We start from the raw sequence: 25,969 nt of genomic DNA on the forward strand, positions 1-25,969 counted from the left end.
CCGTCTGTCCCTCTTTTCCTTTTGTAGATCCACTTGCATCCAACGGCTTTTACACCATCTGGTGGTTCTACAAGCTCCCAGACCTTATTTGAATACATAGACTCTATTTCAGAATTCATTGCCTTTTGCCAAGATACTGCATCTATATCTTGGAGTGCTTCGTCATATGTCCGGGGATCAAGTTCATGTTTACCCGAAATCAAGTCTGAAGACTCTCCCAAAAATATGAATCTCTCTGGTTGCCTCACAACCCTCCCATTACGACGAGGCACTGTCTGCGGTTGTGTATCATGTGTGACACGTGTTGCAGTCTCTTGTGGTACTTCATCTTGTACTGTTGATACTGAAGTGGACGTGTCCTCTCTCATTTCTTCTAGAACAATTTTACTTTTGGGCTTGTGGTCCATTATATAGTTTTCTTCTAAAAACTGGGCATTGGTGTTAACAATGACCTTCTGGTCTTTAGGACTATAAAATAAACTACCTTTCGTTCCTCTAGGATAACCCACAAAGACGCGAACTTCTGTACGAGATTCTAACTTATCAGCATATGCTTTCAGCACATGTGCTGGACTACCCCAAATCCGAATATGTCTTAGACTAGGCTTTCGCCCATTCCATAATTCTGTGGGAGTAAAGGGTACTGATTTAAACGGTACTAAGTTCAGAATGTGCGCTGCGGTTTCCAGAGCGTATCCCCAGAATGAATTTGGTAATTCTGAATAACTCATTATCGATCTAACCATTTCCATAAGAGTCCTATTCCTTCGTTCTGCCACACCATTCTGTTGGGGTGTACCAGGTGCGAACAACTGGGATTGAATCCTTGCCTCTGATAAGTAATTTCTAAATTCTCCTAAGAGGTATTCGCCGCCACGATCAGACCGTAGTGTTTTGATACTTTTACCAAGACGTTTCTCCACATCAGCCTTGTACTCTTTGAACTTATCAAAGCACTCAAACTTGCGGCGCATCAACTAAATGTATCCGTATCTTGAATAATCATCTATAAAAAAGATAAAATATTCGAAATCACCTCTTGCCTGGATAGACATAGGACCACACAAATCAGAATGAACCAGTTCTAACACATTTTTGGCTCTATACCCCTTGGCCTTAAAAGGTCTCTTGGTCATTTTACCTTCCAAGCAAGATTCACAGGTTGGAAAGTTTTCCAACTCTAATGTACCCAAGAGTCCATCGACTATAAGCCTTTGAATCCTACTTAAGTTAATATGACTAAGCCTTATATGCCAAAAATATGTTTGGCTCATTTTTGAAGGTTCTTTTTTTTTATTAGAGTTAGAAGATGTGTTATTAATTTCCATTTATTGCTTTATGGGAGAAATTAGATTTAATGTATATAAATTGTCAACCAATGCACCAGAATAGATAATAACTCTATTTCTCTTTATAACTACATTGTTACTAAAAGAAATAGAATATTCATCCAAATACAATTTAGAAATTGAAATTAAATTCTTTCTAAAACTGGGTACATAAAGATAATTTCTTAAAACCAAACTTCTATTCCTATCAAAAGATAAGTAGACGTCTCCCACCACTACAACAGCCGCCACCTTAGTAGCATTGCCCATGTAGATGGTTATCTCTCCTTTAAATAGTCGTCAGGTTTCCTGGAACCCCTGCAAAGAGTTGCAGACATGATCAGTAGCTCCCGTATCTATACACCAGGTGCTGGTAAATAACACCGCTAAACATGTTTTAACTACTAGAGAATGAGATATACCTTTATTGTTTTGATTCCTATGAGGACAACTCGCCTTCCAATGTCCTGACTGCTTGCAGATGAAGCACTTGCCCTTCGGCTTCTTCATTCCAGCTTTTTGTCCTGTACCCTGAGGTTTATTCACCTTCTTTGCTGAAAAGACTTGTTTCTTCTTTTTCTTGCCTTTCGACTTAGAAGTAGAACCATTTTCAGCAAAGTAAATCTGAGAACTGTGACGAAATATACCTTCTGCTGCCTGTAGTTCTGTCAGAAGTTCCGCCAACGTATACTCCATTTTATTCATGTTATAGTTCAGGCATAACTGCTCAAAACTTTTGGGTAGCGTTTGGATAATTATATCGACCTGAGTTTCCCCATCGATTTCACCTCCAAGGACTTGTATTTCGTTCAGATAAGACATCATTTTGAGGATATGATCCCTTACGGGTGTCCCCTCTAACATGGTGGCTGTCATTAACTTTCTCATTGCCTCTAGCCTAGCAGTCCGACTCTGGTGCCCAAAGAGTTCTTTGAGATTGCTCATTATATCATAAGCAGTTGGTAAATCTTGATGTTGATGTTGTAATACATTTGACATTGAAGCTAAAAATGTAACACCGCGCCATCTCATCTGTTTTTACCTATTTCTTATGATATTCAATCTCCTATAGGGTAGAATCACCATTAGGTGTATTTGGGCATACCTCTGACAGTACAAACTTATAACTTTCAGCAGTTAAGATAATATCCAGGTTTCTTTTCCAATCTATATAGTTGAGACCAATAAGTCTATTCTCTTTTAGAATAATGGTCTATGGATTGAAAGTTATCACAAGAATCACAAAAATAAACTTTGGTCAAGACTCTAAATTTAGAATAATATTGATTCCTCAAACAATACTATTTTAAATTAACCAACACCTCAAATCACCGTGATTTTTGCATGCCACGATAGTGTGGACGTATACAAAATCAAACATTTGTAAGAGGAGGTTTTACCCATTAATTTTATTCTTGTCAACCTAACTTTATGACAAATAAAATTAATAGTTGGTTTTTCTTTGGTCACACAAATAATAGCAGTGACTCTGATGGGGAGGATACTATTAAACGTGCCTAAGTGTATACCATTACTTGACACTTAGTCCATTAATAAGATTGTGCCCCTTCCGATAGGGAAGATCACACGCTCTTAATTAATTTCTTATAGTCATTCAAAATAGAAGTTTGATCTAGTGATCCGCAAACAAACTCATCCGATATAGAGGAAGGCACTCAGAGCCAACGCGCAAGTTTGTTTGCATCACTTACAAACCAGTAATGGAGACCGTGGAATTTATTTTAAAAATCCCTCTCCCACTTAGTTATTTAAGGTGAGGAATTTTTAACTTAAAACCATGAGGATGGTTAAAAAAGGAAAGTTTTAAAACTTTTAAATTTTCTTTTAAACCATGTGGCCTAATTCAAATAAAGAAAGTTTTATATTTTAAAATCTCTCTTTTAAAACTTGTAGATATCTACAAAGAGAAGATTTTAAAAATTCAAAACACCCCTCCTTATTTGAAATATGTGGCCGACACCCTTCAAAATTCTTGTGGCCGACCACCTTAAGGAGATTATGGCCGACCCCTTTTGCTTGGTCACCAAGTCATGGGTCGACCCCTTCTTGGACACCAAGATGGGCTTTTCATGAGTGGATTAGAGGCATTAATGAGGCTACGACAGGGACCTAGAGGAGAAATTGGTTTTGGCCTTCCGACGAACTTGAGTATCCCGTGTTCGCCCCGAACACACAACTCAAGTTCATCAATAATAACTCATTCCACTAGAGAGTTATTATTGCACTACCGCACCAATCCCAAATTACATTTTGGACTTCTTCTTATCATGAGTGTGTTAGTCTCCCTGTGTTTAAGATAACAAATGTCCACTAATTAAGTAAGTTACTGACAACTCACTTAATTAATATCTAGCTCCAAGAGTAGTATCACTCAACCTCATTGTCATGTCGGACTAAGTCCACCTGCAGAGTTTAACATGACAATCCTTATGAGCTCCTCTTGGGGACATTTTCAACCTAGATAACAAGGACACAAGTTTCCTTCTATAATCAACAACATACACTATAAGTAATATCATTTCCCAACTTATCGGACCTATTGATTTATCGAGCTAAATCTCACCCTTTGATAAGTTAAAGAAATAAATAATAAATATATGTACTTGTTATTATATTAGGATTAAGAGCACACACTTCCATAATAACTAAGGTCTAGTTCTTTTATTAAGTCAGTATAAAAGGAACTTACCTAAAATGGTCCAACTCAATACACTTAGAATATACTAGTGTAATTTATTAGTCAAGATAAACTAATACCTAATTACACTATGACTATTCCAATAGTTTGTTCATTTCCATCTTAGTCGTGAGCAACTGTTTATAATTTATAAAGAACTGATAACATGATCTTCTGTGTGTGACACCACACACCATGTTATCTACAATATAAATTAATTGCACAACTACACTTAACAAATAAAATGTAGACATTTGACCAATGTGATTCTTTTATTTCAAAAATAAATGTTTACAAAAGCTAGACTTTTAGTATACACTCTAACAGAGCCAGCGATGCCGAGTGCATGACCGAGAAAATATTGACCGATAAATTGGGAGAATGTCGATCGAGTAGCCATAGGGATATCAAGCAATACAAATTAGTGGTCGAGCGAACACCTAGGCAAGCGACGAATGCAAAGTGACTGATCAGGATAATACCGCGTGGGCGAATGCCGAATGATCGAATGTCAAATGGGCGAATGTCGAACGGGTGAATACCGAACTGACGAACGTCGAGCGACAAATATCGAACCGATGCCAATCAAGCGATCGAGCGAATGTTGATCGGGCGATAAGGTGAATGTTGAGCGAGCGACCTAAAAAATGTTAAGTGGTACAAAGCAAACGACCAAGCAGTGCCGAGAACACGATCGAGAAAATGCTGACCGGAAAATCGGGCGAATGATGAGCAAAGAATACCGAGTGGCAAATGTCGATTGATCACTCGAAGTAATCTCGATTAGGAGAATGTCGAACGAAGAATGCCGAGCGTCCAATGTCGAGCGGCTAATGTCGATCGGTCGCTCGGGGTAAGCTTGGGCGGGTGAATGTCGTGCAAAAAACACAAAAGTGATGAATATGTATCGGTCGCTCGAAGTAATCTCAATCAAAAGAATGCCGAGCGACGAATGCCGAGCGTTGAATGTCGAGCGGCTAATGCCGATTTGTCGCTCGGGGTAAGCTCGGGCGAGCGAATGTCGAGCAAAAAATACCAAAGTGATGAATATGTATCGGTCGCTCGAAGTAATCTCGATCGAGAGAATGCCGAGCGAAGAATGCCAAAGTGACGAATGTGTATCGATCGCTCGAAGTAATCTCGATTGGGAGAATGTCGAGCGAAGAAGGCCGAACGCCAAATGCCGAGCGGCTAATGCCGATCGGTCGCTCGGGGTAAGCTCGGGCGGGCGAATGCCGAGCGAATGCCGAGCAAAAAATAGCAAGCGGCGGATGTCTTTCAGTCACTCGAAGTAATCTCGATCAGGATAATGCCAAGCGAAGAATGTCGAGCGTCGAATGTCGATCGGCTAATGCCGGCCGATCACTCGGGGTAATCTTGGGTGGGTGAATGCCGGGTGACAAATGCCAAGCGGTGGATGTCTATCGGTCACTCGAAATAATCTCGATCGGGATAATACCGAGCGAAGAATGTCGAGCGTCGAATGTCGATCGGCTAATGCCGACCGGTCACTCGGGGTAAGCTTGGGTGGGTGAATGCCGAGCAACAAATGCCAAGCGACGGATGTCTATTGGTCACTCGAAGTAATCTCGATCGGGAGAATGTCGAGCGAAGAAAGCCGAGCGTCGAATGCCGAGCGGCTAATGCCAATCGATCGCTCGGGGTAAGCTCGGGCGGGCGATAAGCAAAAAATGACTTCCCAAACTGGATAGTATACCGAACGACTTATGCCGAGCGGAATAATCAAGCTGAGTGATATAACTTGTGATTTTCATAATAACTTCCTGGACTGAATGATGTATCGGACAACTTACACCGAGCGGAATAATCGAGCCAGGTGTAATATAAGTGTTTTGATGATAATCTTCTGATATTTAATTGAAAGTTTAAAGTCTCCGGTCACCCCTTAAGGTTGTCGATCGACTAGTGCTGAGTGGAGGAAGCACGCTCGAAAGTTTATAGTCGCTGCTCGACTGTAATGAGTTTAAAGTCTCCGGTTCCCCTTAAGGAAGCCAAGTCGGTCACTCCTTAAGGTCCCCGATCGATTAGTGCTTAGCGGAGAAGCACGCTCGAAAGTTTATAGTCGCTGCTCGACTATTAGGGGTTTAAAGTCTCTGGTTCCCCCTAAGGAAGCTAGGTCGGTCACTCCTTAAGGTCCTCGATCGACTTGTGTTGAGCGGAGGAAGCACGCTCGAAAGTTTATAGTCGCTGCTCGACTGTTAGGGGTTTAAAGTCTCCGGTTCCCCCTAAGGAAGCTAGGTCGATCACTCCTTAAGGTCCCCGATCGACTAGTGCTGAGCGGTGAAAGCATGCTCGAAAGTTTATAGTTGCTGCTCGACTATTAGGGGTTTAAAGTCTCCGGTTTCCCCTAAGGAAGTCAGGCCGGTCACTCCTTAAGGTCCCCGATCAACTAGTGCTGAGCGAAGGAAGCATGCTTGAAAGTTCATAGTCGCTGTTCGACTGTTAGGAGTTTAAAGTCTCCGATTCCCCCTAAGGAAGTCAGGTCGGTCACTCCTTAAAGTCCCCGATCGACTAGTGCTGAGCTGAGGAAGCACACTCGAAAGTTTATAGTCGCTGCTCGATTGTAATGAGTTTAAAGTCTCCGGTTCCCCTTAAGCAAGTCAGGTCGGTCACTCCTTAAGGTCCCCGATCGACCAGTGCTGAGTGAAGGAAGCACGCTCGAATTTTATAGTCGTTACTTGACTGTTAGGGGTTTAAAGTCTCTGGTTCCCCTTAAGGAAGCTAGGACGGTCACTCCTTAAGGTTCCCGATCGACTAGTGTTGAGCGGAGGAAGCACGCTCAAACGTTTATAGTTGCTACTTGACTGTTAGGGGTTTAAAGTCTCCGGTTCTCTCTAAGGAAGCCAGGTCGATCACTCCTTAAGGTCCCCGATCGACTAGTGCTGAGCGGAGGAAGCACGCTCGAAAGTTTATAGTTGCTGCTCGACTGTTAGGGGTTTAAAGTCTTTGGTTACTCTTAAGGAAGTCAGGTCGGTCACTCCTTAAGGTTCCTGATCGACCAGTGCTGAGTGGAGGAAGCACGCTCGAAAGTTTATAGTCGCTGCTCGACTATTAGGAGTTTAAAGTTTTCGGTTCCCCCTAAGGAAGCCAGGCCGGTCACTCCTTAAGGTTCCCGATCGACTAGTGCTGAGCGGAGGAAGCACGCTCGAAAGTTTATAGTCGCTGCTCGACTGTTTATGCTGAAGTTTAAAGTTGTTACTTGGCTATTTTAAGTTTAAAGTTGATGTTCGACTATTTTAAATTTAAAGTCGACATTCGACTGTTAGCCTATGATCAGAGAGCTAAGTCTCAGGACCCTGATCAGGGAGATGTACTGCTAGTCCCTACTCGGGGAGTTGTACCCTCAGTGCTTGATTGGGGGGTTGTACTAAATCTTATGACTAAAAGAGAACATATAATGGAAAAACTGACCTATTGACCAACCACAGATCTGACTCGGTGCCTCTACTTCCGAATACCCGTGGAGTGAGAGGAATCGAAATCCACCGGGGGCATGATGATGATATAGTTCTCTGGCGTCGTCCATCTTCACGTTCCAGATCAGGCGAGAGTTCCCACAGACGGCGTCAAATTTGATTTTGTCCGAAAACTGAGTCAGATGGACCGCCGAGTGAGGTGGATGAAATGTTGACCGAATTGCGATGTCCTGAAGGGGGGGTATGCTGAGATGACTTCTATGTTGACCAAGTCTTCAGAAGTCCTCTGGTCAACGCTACCTGTAGCCAGCAACCAGGTTACCCCGGTCCCTGGTACCCCGATGTTCAAGGCAGATCCAACGAATGTATAAGTAACAGACTAATACTAGAATAATCAAATGAATGGGGAGTGAGTACGGAAACGTACCCTGACCCAGGGGGGCGCCCTCGGATGGGACGCTGCTCGAGTTGTCGTGACCCAGAAGAGTAGATGACTCTGAGCTGGATGAAGAGCTGGATCCGATGAAGCGGAGCCGGACGCGTCATGGAGCCGGAAGTGGCGGCACGAAACTAGATGCGACCTCGACACATAGGCTGGGATAAGACATTGGCACGCAGATCGAGATAAAACATCGACACGTAGACCGAAATAAGATCTCGGCACGTAGACCGGAAAATAACAACAACAAAAAGGCTAGATACAAAGCACATAGTCCGAAATACAATCGCGGCCCGAATGTCGGAATACAACAATGGTTCGATGGACGAAACACAGCGGCGGTCTGATCGAATCGCAATGACAGCGAGGGCTCGGGGGGCCTGATGGCGTATACAATGTGGATGACCAGAGGTGGCCTACGATGAGGCGGCAAGAGAAGCGGTGGGTCATCACCGTTGACGCTATGCGAGGGAGGAGAAGGTAGTGCTTGGATGCTGACGACCCTGAAAGTGGCGACCACGTGAAGCGGTTGTGGACGCTGGCGCGCCAATGGAGAGGGAGACCTCGCGTATGGCAGCGGCTCGACCCGTAGTGAAGCTGAGAGGCCTGCTAGCGTCGGTAGCCAGAGCAACGTGAGGAGGAAGAAAAGGGAGTGACGCTGCTTGGCGAGGGTGGCAGCGAGCGGACCAAGGGATGGCTACGCTCTTGACGCTGGAGAGGGTCGGTGGCGATCGCGGGAAGCTGTGGCACATCGAAGCTGCCGGCGAAAGAGAGATGCAGTGTGTGGAGGCTGTCGGCGAAGGGGAGATGCGACGCGGGGAGGCTGTAGGCGAAGGGGAGATGCGACGCGTGGATGTTGCCGGCGAAGGGGGCGCTGTAGCGCGTGGGCGTCGACATGAAAAAGGGGAGACAACCGTGCGTGTTTGCCAATGGAGGCGTGAATCCGACGTCGTTGTCGCAAGGAAGGAAGGAGACGACTCAGAAGTGGTCGTCGCCGACGGTCGTCGTTCGAGGATGGCTGCGAGAGAGGGAGACGAAGCATCTTTCCTGGTTTGTGGTGGCGGCCGGAGTTCTTGCAGGCGAGAGGGGAGGGAGAGAGTAAAGGCAGAGGACTGTGGCTCGTCGACGACGACAATGTCAATGTCCTCCCCTCTTCGCGCGGTGACAGTGTGAGAAAAGCAGAGGAGAGACTTAGGGAGAGAGATAGAGGAGAGGCGATGGTCGGCATCTTCACGAAGGTGGCGACAAGAGAGAGGGAGAAGAACCCTTCTTCTCTGTTGACGACGACAAGAAACCCATGAAGAAGCTAGAAAACTTCCCCCTTCTTCCCTACTAAAAATCCCTAATAATACCCCTCCTTTTTTCCCCAATTCCTCCTATGTCCCCATGGACTATATCCATATCACATACAATTTTAAAAATCATTAAAATTCATAGGAACTATCATTTTAAAAGCGAAGCCCCAAATTCATTCTCAAATATTTTTTTTTATATTATAAAAATCACAAAACCATGAATTTGTTTAAAATCCCAAAGAAAGATAAAAAAATCATTAAAATTCTTTTTTTAAAAAAGCAAAAAAATCCAAACTCAAACTTCCTAAAAAAAAACTATACATGATTTTCCAAAACCATTTAAAAGCAAACTATTCTTCCTCTATTGTCTGGATGGCACCAGGACACATCTGTGTCAGCTCATTTAAAAGAGCCTCTTTTCTCAGAAGGAAGTCTGCTGCCGATTTTAATGCCCATAAAGCATGAAAAAAGAGCTGCCAGCCAAGAAGGACCAAATCCAATCAATGAAGGCAATCTAAAACAAGAAAACGAGAAAAAAAACACTAGACAATTAATGCGATTTGACCACAAACAAACACTTGATTAGCTGATGCTTCCTGTCCACCAGAATCAATGTACCAGTCCACATGCTCCGTGTGTTTAATTAATTTTAAGTTGTGATGTTTTGATTAAGACAGAATCAATCCTCCAGAGACCTGGACGCCTGGGCTAGTGGAACAATGTAATGGACCTTGTTTATTTACCTTCATGGTGGGAATCGAATGACCTGTAGATTCTTCAAGTATCAGTCAAAGAATGATGCATAAAAAAGATGAAGAATGTTTTAATGAAGAACAGTTTTTATTTTTTTTAAGAAGTTTGACAAGCTTTAATCAGATGAAATCGTTGGAACAGCAAAGATAGGAAGTGAGTTAAAAAGGTTGCTCTGCTTGTTTTTTTTTTGTTCTTACGGAACGGATCGAGAAAATTAGAGTCAGGAATGTAATAAGTGAAAGCTAGAGGGTGGTAAGCGACGAATTGAGGTCGATACGTGGTTTCTTCTTGAGCGGCGCCGGCGGCGAGGCCACCGTCAGCGGCGGAGTGACGCGCGCGTCGCATCGGGGGCACCGCGGGTTCCCCTTTGGGATCAGCACGTAGGAGAGGCATCCGGAGCACCCAGCCACCACGAGGCTCCCGCCTCGGCCTGCGGCGGAGTCTCCGCGGTCCGGCGGCGACCCCTCGTCGCCCCGGTCAGCGAACCGCTTGGCCGAGACCGTGGTGACCGACGAGGAGGAGGAGGAGGAGGAGGAGGGAGAAGCAGAAGTCGAAAGAGATCCCTCTCCGCCGTCCGACGCCGCTCCCTTCCGCCGCTCCGTCTCCCGCTCCAGCGCCTGCTTCACCTTCTCGATGGTGCACACGCTCTGCCGACCCTGGAGCGCCTCCTCCCCCTCCCCCGCCTCCACCTCCCGCCGCGGACCCACGTCTTCGGGGACCTGGTTGAGGTCCTGCGATGCGATCGCCGCCACCGATCAATCCACTACCCAAAACGAGAAAATAAAAACAACAACAGGAAGAGCAGATCGACTGCGCAGAACGCACCAGGGGAGGCAGATAGTCGCCGTCGGAAGAGATCCGGAGCCGTGGATCGAGGCCTCCAGATGAGGGATCGGGGCCGAGGAGATCGAGCGTGACTAGATCCCTCTTCGTGGCAATAGAACTGACCACAATCTCCATCTCATTCAAATTTTGATTCGATCTGAAATTTCTGGAAGGAAGAAGAAGATGTGTAAGAGAGAAGCAAAGGTACAGATGTGGGTTTTAACGGCGTCTCACGGTCACAACTTTATTCAGTTTTTTTTTAAAATAATAATAATAATTTTCAATTTGCCCCTAGTTTTCAATGTACCTGTTTAAAAACAACTGTACATTTCAAACTTACATTTTTACCCTTTTTCAATTATCAAAACAGGAACACCTAATTTCTTAAATTGACCAAGTAATTACGAAATGATTCTAATATTTTCATTTTACCCCTCCATTATATTTGCATGCAATCTCACTCTCTCCACTTTTACAAATCTCTTTCTTCTTTTCTCTCACCTTTCAAATTTTATTCAATTAATTACATTTTTTAAAACATCTGAACCACCCTTAGAAGTTAAAAATAATAATAATAAACATATTTACACTCTTTATAATTTTAGAAATCAATAAGATTTAAAATGATTGTAATATGAGCTCTTTAAGTCGATCAATAAATTATTAGAAAAAATTTACTGATCGACCGAGCGAATTCAGATTATAATCATTTAGATCCTATAAATTTTTAAAATTATAAGGAGTCCAAATATGTTCTCCATTATTATTTTTGACTTTATTTTAACTTTCTTAGGGTAATCCATAAGTTTTGAAAAAAAATAAAGAAAATTCTTCTTTGTTTCTTTCTGTTGGGCCTGATATCTTTCAATATTAAGCCTGAAAAAAATAAAAAATATATATTTTTTCAAAACCTTTTGAACCATTACTAAGAATGCTAAATATAGTAATGAAGAGTATATTTAGATTTCTTACAATTTTAGAAATTCATAAGACCTGGAATGGTTGCAATATGAAGTCTCTAAATCGATTAGTGAGTTTTAGTCAAAACACACTGATCGAGCTAGAGATGTCAGATTGTAATCATTTCAGGTTCTATAGATTTCTAAAATTATAAGGAGTTCAAATATGCTCTCATTGTTATTTTTAGTTTTCCTAGTGGTGGACTAGAAGTTTTGGAAAAACTAAATATCTCTCTTTTTTTTTCCCCCTTTTTTCATTTTGTGGCTAGGCCTGATATAAGGAGATATTAGGCCCAATGTGAGTTCGATCTCCTATAAGGGGCATGAGAAAAAAGATTTTTTTTTTTTTTCAAAACCTCTAAACCACCCCTAGTAAAGCCTAAAATAACAATGGAAAACATAAATAGACTTCTTATAATTTTAAAAATCCACAAGACTTGAAATAATTATAATTTAAGGTCTCTAGGTTGATTAGTGGGTTGATTGACCTAGAGACCTTAAATTGCAAGCATTTCGGTTCTATGGATTATAAAATTGCAAGGAATCCAAATATACTATTTATTGTTATTTTCGGCTTTCCTAAGGGTGGCCCGGAGGTTTGAAAAAAATATATATATTTTTTCTTTCTTTATGTTGGGTTTGATATAGGAGATTTTATGCTCAACGTGGGTCTGATCTCCCATAACAAAGCTGAAAAAAAATAAAAAAAGAAGAAAAAAAAAAAGAGAATTTATTTTTTTCAAAACTTTTGAACCACCACTAGGAATATCAAAAATAGTAATACATATTTAGACTCTTTACAATTTTAGAAATTCACAGGACTTGAAATGGTTACAATTTGAGGTCTCTATATCGATCAATAGATTTCAACCAAAACCCACGACCTAGATATCTCATATTACAACTATTTCAGATCTTGTAGATTTCTAAAATTGCGAGGAGTCCAAATATGCTCTCCATTATTATTTTTGACTTTTCTAGTGATGACCAAATGTTTTGAAAAAACTAAATCTTTTTTTTTTTTTTGTTGGACCTGATATGAAGAGATATCAGATCCAATATAAGTCTAATCTTCCATAAGAGAGGTGTGAGAAAAAAATAAAAAGGAAAAAAAAAGATTTTTTTTTCCAAAACCACTAGATCACCATTAAGAAAGTGAAAAAAAACGCATATTTGAATTCCTTACCATTTTAAAAATTCATAGTTCCATAAGGAAGTCAAAAACTAAAAAAAGGAAACAAAAAAAAGAAGAGAATTTATTTATTTTTAAATCTTTAGATCATCATTAGGAAAGTCAAAAATAGTAATGGAATATATTTGGACTCCTTACAATTTTAGAAATCTACAGGATCTGAAATTGTTAAAGTATGATATTTTATTTCGAAACCTATTGATCGACCTAAAAATTTCAGAGGTCATGTAGATTTCTAAAATTACAAGAAGTCTAAATATACTTTCCATTAGATATATTAATGCATTGTTTGATAATTATCAAAATGTGATATATTTTTTTTTTGATCAATTTAGAAAGTAGGAGCTCCTTTTAGTAAATTGCCAAAATATAAAGGAGTAAGAAAAATATTGACAATTAAAAATTCAATAAAAGTCATAACATTTTTCTTTAATAATTAAAAGAAGATTTTTTTTTATTATCATTTTTATTAAAAAGCGCTCTTTAAAAAAATTAAATAATATTTTTTATTTTAAAAATATTCTTATTTAAAAAAAGTTAAAATTATTTCAACTTAATTATAATTATTATATATAAAATTTCTTATATTAAAATATTTGTTTATCAATTTAGTTAAAATTATTTCAACATAATAATTATGTTGTTGAAGTTATGCTATAGTAGACTAGTAGTTATTAATAATAGTCGTTATAATTATTTTAAAATAATTTTATTAAATTTAAATAATTTTGATTAAATAAATTAAAAAATTATTTAATATAATACTATTTTATATAAAAAATACTTTGTGAGAAAAAGATGATAAGGGGCGAAGTTGAGAAACGTAATTAAGAAAAATGAATGGAGTTGGGAGAAGGAGAAAAACAAGAGGGCAATAAAAATAGCCAAATTGATTATCACTACAGAATTATAGAATTGATAAGAATCGATTTCTCATAAAATCGACGAAAATACTTTTATTTTAGTTTCTTAATTTATTCCTTTTTTAAGGTGTGGATGACAGATTTCACTTTTGCCCAATTAATACTCACACAATTTTTTTTAAATTTTTTTTATGATACATATATTTTTATCAAATAATAATTTATTTTTTTTAATATATATTTGTTTAAAAGCAAAAAATACTCTTGTTTTATTAGAATCGATGAAGGTTTTTTTTAAAAAAAATTATTATAAAAAAGACGTTACATCTCAATATATTTTTATTTTTAAAACTATTTTTATAGCAATTATAAATTTACAACTATTACAACGACATTTCAATTCTAATTATAGTAGTTATGAATCAGTTATAATTCATAACAATATGCACATTTCATTTTTACTTAATATTGATCATATTATATTATAACAATACTTCATCTCATCAAGGGCGGAGCCAAGTTCATGGCTACCCGGGCTACAGCCCAGGTAGCCAACAACGGTGAGAACAAAAATTATAAGGGAAAAAAGGGAAAAAATAAGAAAAATTAGGGATTAGCCTGGGGTGGCGATGTCGATGTCGACGGCTAGCCCGGGGCGGCGACGTCGCCGTCAGCGGCTAGCTTAGAATGACGACGTTGACGATCTCGGTGTCAACGTTTGTGACCCACATCTTAAGATCAACCCAAGTAATTGATCCTGGCTGGCTTCGCCATTGCATCTCATCAATAATACTACAATAGTTACGGATCATAAATATTACAATATAAATAATTTGTTTATGATCCATATTAATTAATATTATATTATAACAATTATAAGATTATAACTACTATAATTATATAATTATGTAGCAACTATGAAATGATACTTATTATGAACATAACCAAGTCTATTTCGAGACCATGGGGCATCTCATAATTTTCTGAGAGTGTAAATAATGAGTTGTTGATTTTCTAAATGCATAAATTAAAATGAATTATAGACTTACAACGATCTTCCGTAGATCTGCAATCGGCGATGACTGAATGTAATCTTCGGACTCACTGGACTTGCGATCGGAAGAGCGATCATAAAGTTGGAAAGCTCTCCACAATTTCACGAATCAAATCCCACCGCCTTAGATGTTTTCCTTCCTCTCTCTTTCTCCACAACCTTCGTTGTCGTTCTCGTTAAATGATCCTTGGACGCACCCTTTATAAGGAGAAATAACCCAAGGGTATAATGGATATTTTCCATTAAGAGTAGTGGGCAACGTGGGCATGTTCCCACATTCCCATTTCCTACATCTCCCACTTGTCCAAGGTATATAAATCACTAAGACTAGTTCATTCAGGTTAGTCACTAAGACCAATTAGTTACAAAGACTAAATAAGTCACGTAGATTATTTGAGAGTTTAGTCACATAGACCATATTAGAACATCCAATCCATACTTAGGGAAAATGGTTCATGCGACAGTAAGCACACTGAGCGATAGTTGCTAAGAAGATTGTTATACCTTATATAGCCGCTCTCTGAGCGATCAATGCTAACAAAGTTGTTACACTTTACTTAGCCGCTCAAATAAATTAGAGATACACTCTGCATGACACATAGTCTCTTTCCTGGTGGCACATAGCTTTTATCCAGGATTCATTCAATCTTACAGTGGCACACAACCATTATCTTAGAGATATTATGTTTTGCTATTTATCCAGATTAAATAATTTTCATTTACATCAATATGAACATTTCTAATCTCTTATAATGACCATTATGTCAAGTGCATGTTCCATATCCAATATTTACATTCATTTCTATGCATAACAGAAATGAGTCGATCAGTGAATAACATCTAATAATATAAATATATTTAATCTTCCATTTTAGCTAGAATCTATTCATACTAATCAGTCGTTTTCCTAGTTATGTCCCATAGACCAAATCATACGTAGCCATAGGATACATGCTAAAGTAGCAGACACTGATTAGAATTTTAAGTAAACAGCTAAATAATCACTAAGGTAAAAAAATTGAGATTAACTTATAATCTCAAAAGTCTCACATAGTAGAGAAATAGGGATCCATTCTCCTACTACCTTTATTGTCGCAATAACACATGTGGTATAAATCACATCTTACGATATTATTCTCTTTACTAAAAAGAGTGCATATTTTTCTCAAATTTAATATCGTACAGATTTTGATCTAGACATACTAATATCTAATCCTAAATTCAACATATGAATTCTAATCTGACCTTTAACATGTTCAGTAAATGGTAGGTTCATTTACTTTGATTATTATTAACACATAAATGAGCTCATCTTGACACAATTATCAAGACGACTTCAACTTATGGATCTGTCTCTAATTTCAGCTACATAAGCTATTCCATAAGTAACGGTCTGACCTCTATTTGTACTTAAGAAACAGAGATGATTATCTATGTGAGTGGACCAATCTCAACCTGCCAATATGCTCGCCGAGATCTTATATGAATGTAACAAATATAATATATACACTGAATAAATTATGGAAAATGACACAATCAAATCACAAAGTCTGATTGTTATTTCAATATTGTTACATTCTACGAAGTCCCAAAGATTTTACATGTTCTTTAAATGACTCTTTAGTCATTGGCTTAGTAAAAGGATCTGCAAGCATAACACGTGTAGGGACATACTGAAGAATTACTTTTCTTTTAGCCACAATATCCCTCACAAAATTATATTTAATTTCTATATGCTTGCCTTTGCTGTGATATTTGGGATTCTTGGAAAAATCTATTGTAGCTTGACTGTCACAGTAGACAGTTACTGGATTCCCACTATCCTCAGCAATTTTCAGATGATTCAGGAACCTTCTCAACCAGACTGCTTATTGCACAGCCGCTGAACATGCCACATATTCAGCTTCCATAGTCGACAAAACTACACAAGCTTGTTTCTTGCTGTTCCAAGAGATAGTGCCACCATTCAGTAAAAATGCATAGCCTGATGTGGATTTTCTATCATCCAGATCCCCAACCCAATCTACATCTGAATAACCTTTCAGACTCATATCTGATCCTTGAAAACAAAGACAATAATCTATTGTTACCTTCAGATATCTGAATATCCTTTTCACCGCCTTCCAATGTCTCGGTCCTAGGTTTGACTAGAAGCGACTGACCAAACCCACAACATAGCTGATATCGGGGCGTGTACACAACATAGTGTACATCAAACTACCAATAGTACTGACATATTATTTTTTATTCATCTCAACTATTTCCTCTACAGTTTTAGGACACATACTCTTGCTCAAAATAGTACCTTTCACAATAGGTGTATGTTCTACGTTGCAATTTGACATGCTGAAATGATGTAATATCTTATTTAAATAAGACTCTTGTGGTAAATCCAAAAGTCTTTTAGGACGATCTCTTATGATCTTCACTCCTGTATTCAGCTTCTCTCATATCCGTTGTATCAAATTATGATGACATCCACTTCTTAACTTCATTCACATATCCTATGTTATTTCTGTTGGTCCCTTTGGAGGTCGGCAAGAGGGGAGAGGTGAATTTCCCTACAAAAATAAACCACAAACCTTTCTCGGATATTAAACTAATTTAAAAGAACTTGTAATAATAAACAAAAGAGACTAATTAGAAACTAATTTAGACACAGAGGGTTTACTTGGTTTGTAATCAAAGGATTACTAATCCAAGGCAAAGATGGCACACTATCTGATTCTCCTCTGGGCGGAGTAGCCTCTTACAGCGTTGAAAGCACAGACAGAAAAGTAAAGCACACAGAAGTTGATTACAAGTGAGATTGATTAACTGTGCAGATCAGTGTTATATTTATAGCATTAGTTAGGGCGCCCCGAAGGGGTTCCGGGTGCCCTGGGGGGATACAACTTTATCCCCCAACGTTCAGATCGCGTTAGAATTGATCTGGTCAAAAACTTCATCCCGGACGCCCCGGGCGCCCCGGGCTACTCCGGGCGCCCTGAGCCTTAAAGTCAACAGAAGTTGACTTTTTCGTCTCCGGTTCAGCTCATCTCAGTCCGAGTCTTGTTTGCTCCGGCTCCGCTAGCTTGGGTGATCTCGGCCATCTGGAATAGGGCTCACCCGAACCCAAGTTCCGACCTTCTCCTCGAGCAGCCTTCCTTCCCGGTTTCTCGTCCCTCGAACGCCGCGCACGTTCTTCTAGTCCACCGGTGTACTCTTCCGCGGTCACCTCATCCCTCGGACGCACCGAGCTCGTCGGCTCTCTCCCCGTGCCGTCCTTCTCGCTAGCCGCGTCTTCCGCTCGACTTCCTATGTTCCTAAGCTCCTGTACACTTAGACACAAGGGTTATACAAAATAGGACCTAACTTAACTTGTTTGATCACATCAAAACACCTTGGGGTTCCAACAATCTCTCCTTTTGTGATGTGAGCAACCCAAGTTAAGCTAGGGTTAACAAATGCAATAAAAATAATTAATTTGCAAGTAATTTGCAAATAAGTCTAAAAAATTTTCAATTTTAAAAAAATTGTACCTCCCCCTAGACTTAACATTCTTCTCCCCCTTTGATCACATAAAAAATGGGGTTCCTTTTAACAAGTCTAAGGTAAAAAAATTCTTTCGAAAAAAAATTTCTTCCGAAAAAAAAATTAAGTAAAAATTTCAACAATTCCTTAAAAAAAAATTCTAAGGCAATTTTTATATAAAAAAAATTTCTAAGGCAATATTTTTTTTAACAAAAATTCTAAGTTAATTTTTTTAAAAAAATTTCTAAGGCAATTTCCAAAAAAAATTTCTAAGAAAAAGAATTTTCTAAGGCAATTTTTTTTTAACTGAATATTTTTGAAAATATTTTCTAAAACAAATTGAATAACCCTTTAAAGCATATTTGCATCAGAAACATTTTCTAAGTTAAACAAAATTTTAAAAACAAATGTTTAACAACTTTTAAGCATTATTTAATTTTAATATTTTTTCCAGAAAGTTAATTAAACATTTGATTTCAGTATTTTGGCTTCTAGGTCATGGCGAGGCACTAGGCGTTCTTGGTTATTGGAGCAACAACCACTTCCTTAGACAAAACCTCATAACGAAACTATCTGTTTAACTTTCTTGTTGAAAAATGCTAAGTTTAATTTAAGTTAAATATGTTTTTGTAACCCAATAGAGGTTCCTTTCTACAGGGTTAATTAAATATTTTCTAGGTACATAGGCCTTTGATATTTTTCTAATTTGATTTTGGTGAAACCTATAATACCAGTTGAGTCCTCTATAATTTCTAAAAGTAGAAATATTTGAACCATTAGACTTTTTCAATCTTTTTATTTCTTCTTTTAGTTTTTCATTTTCAATTTTCAATTTATCTAAATCCTCTATAAGACATGATTTTGCCAAAATTCTTTTTGTTTCTAAAATTTCATTTTCTAATTTGGTATTTTTATTTTCTAATTTATACATGGATTTAGCCATTGCCTTAATACCAAAGTAAAGTTGATCAGGGGGTAAAAGGCATACCTCACTTACTATATCAGACTTGAAGCCTGAATCTCCCCCTGCTTCGCTACTTTCATCTGAGGTCGCTCCCCCTTCATCGATGCTGGGTTCTGATGTACTTTGCCCTTCGTAGCTTGCCATCAGTGCTATCTCAGCATATTCTTGAATCTCGGACTCAGATGAAGAAGTGTCGTCCCAAGTAGCTTTTAGGTTTTTGTGCTTCTTGGGAATCTTGCCTTTGTCCTTCTTTAGTTCTGGGCAATATTCTTTTAGGTGTCCTTTCTTTTGACACTGGTAGCAACATATCCTTCTTCTATTTCTTGGATTCTTTTTATTCTGCATTTCTTTAAATTTATTAGATCTAAAAAACTTTTTAAAGTTTCTTACCATGTATGCTTCCTGATCGTCTTCTGAATTTGACTCGGGTTCATCCTTCTTGGTTGCGTTTAGTGCAATCATCTGGCTTGCTTCCTTTGTTGTCCCGGCACACCTGGTTTCATGCAATTCAAGAGTGGAGAATAATTCTTCTAAAGTACTTACCTCTAGGTCTTTCGAAATATAGTAGGCGTCGACGATTGATGTCCATTCTGAAGTTCTGGGAAACACGTTGAGTGTGTAGCGTATTGTTTCCTCATTTGTTACCGTTTCTCTAAGGTTCTTGAGACCAGTAATTAGTTCTTTTACCTTCGCATGTAGACTGACTACCTTCTCACCTTTTTCCAGACGAATGTTCATCAGCTTGTTCCAGTGGATGTCTCTTCTAGCGAGCTTCGCTTTGGACGTGCCTTCGTGGAGTTCCATGAACTTCTCCCAGAGTTCTTTAGCAGATGAATAGCTTCCGATGCGGTTGACCTCTTGAGGCGACAACACGCTCAGCAGGTGATATTCCACACGACTGTTTGCTACAGACTCATTCTACTCCTTCTTTGTCCAATGGCTCTCTTCTTTTTCTTCTCCATCTTGATTCATTGGAGCTACAAAACCATACTTCATAATAAACCGAATTTCGAAATCAGTTTTTAGGAATACCTCCATACGTCGCTTCCAGTCTGCGAAGTCCCCGTCGAATTTTGGTGGAACGATGCTTGGTCCGACCATCTCGTTGCTTCGATCGGCGGTTAGTCCTCCTGAAGCACCTTGCTCCGATACCACTTGTTGGTCCCTTTGGAGGTCGACAAGAGGGGAGAGGTGAATTGCCCTACAAAAATAAACCACAAACCTTTCTCGGATATTCAACTAATTTAAAAGAACTTGTAATAATAAACAAAAGAGACTAATTAGAAACTAATTTAGACACAGAGGGTTTACTTGGTTTGTAATCAAAGGATTACTAATCCAAGGCAAAGATGGCGCACTATCTGATTCTCCTCTGGGCGGAGTAGCCTCTTACAGCGTTGAAAGCACAGACAGAAAAGTAAAGCACACAGAAGTTGATTACAAGTGAGATTGATTAACTGTGCAGATCAGTGTTATATTTATAGCATTAGTTAGGGCGCCCCGAAGGGGTTCCGGGTGCCCTGGGGGGATACAACTTTATCCCCCAACGTTCAGATCGCGTTAGAATTGATCTGGTCAAAAACTTCATCCCGGGCGCCCCGGGCTGCTCCGGGCGCCCTGAGCCTTAAAGTCAACAGAAGTTGACTTTTTCGTCTCCGGTTCAGCTCGTCTCAGTCCGAGTCTTGTTTGCTCCGGCTCCGCTAGCTTGGGTGATCTCGGCCATCTGGAATAGGGCTCACCCGAACCCAAGTTCCGGCCTTCTCCTCGAGCAGCCTTCCTTCCCGGTTTCTCGTCCCTCGAACGCCACGCACGTTCTTCTAGTCCACCGGTGTACTCTTCCGCGGTCACCTCATCCCTCGGACGCACCGAGCTCGTCGGCTCTCTCCCCGTGCCGTCCTTCTCGCTAGCCGCGTCTTCCGCTCGACTTCCTGTGTTCCTAAGCTCCTGTACACTTAGACACAAGGGTTATACAAAATAGGACCTAACTTAACTTGTTTGATCACATCAAAACACCTTGGGGTTCCAACAATCTCTCCTTTTGTGATGTGAGCAACCCAAGTTAAGCTAGGGTTAACAAATGCAATAAAAATAATTAATTTGCAAGTAATTTGCAAATAAGTCTAAAAAATTTTCAATTTTAAAAAAATTGTACCTCCCCCTAGACTTAACATTCTTCTCCCCCTTTGATCACATAAAAAATGGGGTTCATTTTAACAAGTCTAAGGTAAAAAAATTCTTTCGAAAAAAAATTTCTTCCGAAAAAAAAATTAAGTAAAAATTTCAACAATTCCTTAAAAAAAAATTCTAAGGCAATTTTTATATAAAAAAAATTTCTAAGGCAATATTTTTTTTAAAAAAAATTCTAAGTTAATTTTTTTAAAAAAATTTCTAAGGCAATTTCCAAAAAAAATTTCTAAGAAAAAGAATTTTCTAAGGCAATTTTTTTTTAACTGAATATTTTTGAAAATATTTTCTAAAACAAATTGAATAACCCTTTAAAGCATATTTGCATCAGAAACATTTTCTAAGTTAAACAAAATTTTAAAAACAAATGTTTAACAACTTTTAAGCATTATTTAATTTTAATATTTTTTCCAGAAAGTTAATTAAACATTTGATTTCAGTATTTTGGCTTCTAGGTCGTGGCGAGGCACTAGGCGTTCTTGGTTATTGGAGCAACAACCACTTCCTTAGACAAAACCTCATAACGAAACTATCTGTTTAACTTTCTTGTTGAAAAATGCTAAGTTTAATTTAAGTTAAATATGTTTTTGTAACCCAATAGAGGTTCCTTTCTACAGGGTTAATTAAATATTTTCTAGGTACATAGGCCTTTGATATTTTTCTAATTTGATTTTGGTGAAACCTATAATACCAGTTGAGTCCTCTATAATTTCTAAAAGTAGAAATATTTGAACCATTAGACTTTTTCAATCTTTTTATTTCTTCTTTTAGTTTTTCATTTTCAATTTTCAATTTATCTAAATCCTCTATAAGACATGATTTTGCCAAAATTCTTTTTGTTTCTAAAATTTCATTTTCTAATTTGGTATTTTTATTTTCTAATTTATACATGGATTTAGCCATTGCCTTAATACCAAAGTAAAGTTGATCAGGGGGTAAGAGGCATACCTAACTTACTATATCAGACTTGAAGCCTAAATCTCCCCCTGCTTCGCTACTTTCATCTGAGGTCGCTCCCCCTTCATCGATGCTGGGTTCTGATGTACTTTGCCCTTCGTAGCTTGCCATCAGTGCTATCTCAGCATATTCTTGAATCTCGGACTCAGATGAAGAAGTGTCGTCCCAAGTAGCTTTTAGGTTCTTGTGCTTCTTGGGAATCTTGCCTTTGTCCTTCTTTAGTTCTGGGCAATATTCTTTTAGGTGTCCTTTCTTTTGACACTGGTAGCAACATATCCTTCTTCTATTTCTTGGATTCTTTTTATTCTGCATTTCTTTAAATTTATTAGATCTAAAAAACTTTTTAAAGTTTCTTACCATGTATGCTTCCTGATCGTCTTCTGAATCTGACTCGGGTTCATCCTTCTTGGTTGCGTTTAGTGCAATCATCTGGCTTGCTTCCTTTGTTGTCCCGGCACACCTGGTTTCATGCAATTCAAGAGTGGAGAATAATTCTTCTAAAGTACTTACCTCTAGGTCTTTCGAAATATAGTAGGCGTCGACGATTGATGTCCATTCTGAAGTTCTGGGAAACACGTTGAGTGTGTAGCGTATTGTTTCCTGATTTGTTACCGTTTCTCTAAGGTTCTTGAGACCAGTAATTAGTTCTTTTACCTTCGCATGTAGACTGACTACCTTCTCACCTTTTTCCAGACGGATGTTCATCAGCTTGTTCCGGTGGATGTCTCTTCTAGCGAGCTTCGCTTTGGACGTGCCTTCGTGGAGTTCCAGGAATTTCTCCCAGAGTTCTTTAGCAGATGAATAGCTTCCGATGCGGTTGACCTCTTGAGGCGACAACACGCTCAGCAGGTGATATTCCACACGACTGTTTGCTACAGACTCATTCTACTCCTTCTTTGTCCAATGGCTCTCTTCTTTTTCTTCTCCATCTTGATTCATTGGAGCTACAAAACCATAATTCATAATAAACCGAATTTCAAAATCAGTTTTTAGGAATACCTCCATACGTCACTTCCAGTCTGCGAAGTCCCCGTCGAATTTTGGTGGAACAATGCTTGGTCCGACCATCTCGTTGCTTCGATCGGCGGTTAGTCCTCCTGAAGCACCTTGCTCCGATACCACTTGTTGGTCCCTTTGGAGGTCGACAAGAGGGGAGAGGTGAATTGCCCTACAAAAATAAACCACAAACCTTTCTCGGATATTCAACTAATTTAAAAGAACTTGTAATAATAAACAAAAGAGACTAATTAGAAACTAATTTAGACACAGAGGGTTTACTTGGTTTGCAATCAAAGGATTACTAATCCAAGGCAAAGATGGCGCACTATCTGATTCTCCTCTGGGCGGAGTAGCCTCTTACAGCGTTGAAAGCACAGACAGAAAAGTAAAGCACACAGAAGTTGATTACAAGTGAGATTGATTAACTGTGCAGATCAGTGCTATATTTATAGCACTGGTCGGGGCGCCCCGAAGGGGTTCCGGGCGCCCTGGGGGGATAAAACTTTATCCCCTAACGTTCAGATCGCGTTAGAATCGATCTAGTCAAAAACTTCATCCCGGGCGCCCGGAATGGTTCCGGGCGCCCCGAGCCTTAAAGTCAACAGAAGTTGACTTTTTTTTGTTTCCGGTTTAGCTCATCTCGGTCCGGGTCTTGTTCGCTCTGGCTCCGCTAGCTTGGGTGATCTCAGCCATCCGGAATAGGGCTCACCCGAACCCAAGTTCCGACCTTCTCCTCGAGCAGCCTTCCTTCCCGGTTTCTCATCCCTCGAACGCCGCACAAGTTCTTCTCGTCCACCGGTGTACTCTTCCGCGGTCACCTCGTCCCTTAGACACACCGAGCCCGTCGGCTCTCTCCCCGTTTCGTCCTTCTCGCTAGCCGTGTCTTCCGCTCGACTTCCTGTGTTGCTAAGCTCCTATACACTTAGACACAAGGGTTAGACAAAATAGGACCTAACTTAACTTGTTTGATCACATCAAAACACCTTGGGGTTCCAACAATTTCCGGTTATTAGCATATCATCGACATTTAATGATAAAATGATATACTTTCCTTTTTCCCTTTTCAAGAAAGCACAATGATCCTCATTGATTATCTCGAAATCATAAGATAAAATGACTTCGTTAAATCGTATGTTCCATTGTCTTGATGCTTGCTTTAGCTCATATATAGATTTTCTAAGTCTACATACTTTCTGCTCTTAGCCTTTAGTAATGAAACTTTCTGGCTGAATCATATAAATTTCTTCATCAAGATCACCGTTAAGGAAAGTAGTTTTTACATCCATTTGATGTAATTCCAAGTCATAATGTTCCACAAAGACCAAAATAACTAGTATTGACACAAATTTTACTACGGGAGAAAATATCTCTTCAAAGTTAATACCCTCCATTTGGGTATATCTTTTTGCAACTAAACGAGCCTTGTATCTGTTAATCGATCCATCAAATTTTCTCTTTATTTTGAGAATCCACTTATTCCCAATAGCCCTTCGACCCAGAGGAAGATCGACTAAGTCCCAAACATGATTCTGAATCATGAACTCCATCTCTTCAACCATTGCAGCTTTCCATTTTTCTCTAACTCTACATCCCAATGTTTCCTCAATGGATTAAGGTTCATCGTCGTCAATTAGAAGTGTAATCAATGTCTCATTCTCAATATCAAACCTCTTCTTAGATTTGATCTTACGAACACTTCTTCGTAAGTTGAGCTATTGAGAAGTCAACTCATGACTCCGTATATCACTCCCACTCGGTTGACTAGATTCAGGTATCCCTTTTGACACCTCTCTTGTTGATAATATCTCATCCTCCTCAAATAAAGGAATATTTTTTATCAACATCACCTTTGATTGGGAACTCTGTTTCGAGAAAAGTCGCATCTCTCGAGCATAGGTTGGCTGTCCTCTGCACTGATCACTGACAACAACATCAAGCCTATTTCTTGTGATGAGCTTATAACTAACTCTCGATTTAACCATTTGGTTAGGAGATCCGCTAGGTTATCCTTTGACTTCACATAATCAACAATGATAACTCCCGTTGAGAGTAGTTGTCTAATGGTATTATATAGATGACTCCGTGCCCAGCCAATTACTGATAGATTATCGTAATGTATACAAATTGCCAGCACCAGTTTCGACCATCTTGGAATATCTTTTAAGAATTGTCGTAGCCATTCATCCTCTTCACCACATTTGTCAAGAGCTACAAACTCAAATTTTATCGTGGATCTGGTTATTACGGTTTGCTTAGAAGATTTTCAGGAAATGACTGCACCTCTTAGGGTGCATTTGGTTGGGGGTCATCCTTGATAACCTTGGTTATCCATCCATAGTTATCAAGGAAAACCCTATTTGGTTTAGGTAATCAATGATTCCCGAGTAATGTTCCATGCCCGACATGTCAGCAAAAGGGGCATGCAACCCGGAATCGAAAAACCTCGGAAAACTGAGTTTTTTCTTGATTCTGGGGGTAACAATTTTTTTTTACTCAAAATACCCTCGAA

General features: G+C 39.3%; 1 protein-coding gene across 1 annotated transcript; it reads right to left on the bottom strand.

Annotated features, from left to right (window-relative positions):
* Nucleotides 1-10,016: 10,016 nt before the first annotated feature.
* Nucleotides 10,017-11,015, bottom strand: LOC122024218. Its single transcript, XM_042582783.1, has 2 exons — nt 10,776-11,015; nt 10,017-10,681 (listed from the first exon to the last, which is right to left on the bottom strand). The coding sequence occupies exons 1-2, from the start codon at nt 10,908-10,910 to the stop codon at nt 10,193-10,195; spliced, it is 624 nt and encodes a 207-aa protein (XP_042438717.1). The 5' UTR covers nt 10,911-11,015; the 3' UTR covers nt 10,017-10,192.
* Nucleotides 11,016-25,969: the final 14,954 nt, after the last annotated feature.

The sequence above is a fragment of the Zingiber officinale genome, chromosome 9B, assembly GCF_018446385.1.
Source record: "Zingiber officinale cultivar Zhangliang chromosome 9B, Zo_v1.1, whole genome shotgun sequence".
In the NCBI taxonomy this organism is placed as follows: Eukaryota; Viridiplantae; Streptophyta; class Magnoliopsida; order Zingiberales; family Zingiberaceae; genus Zingiber; species Zingiber officinale.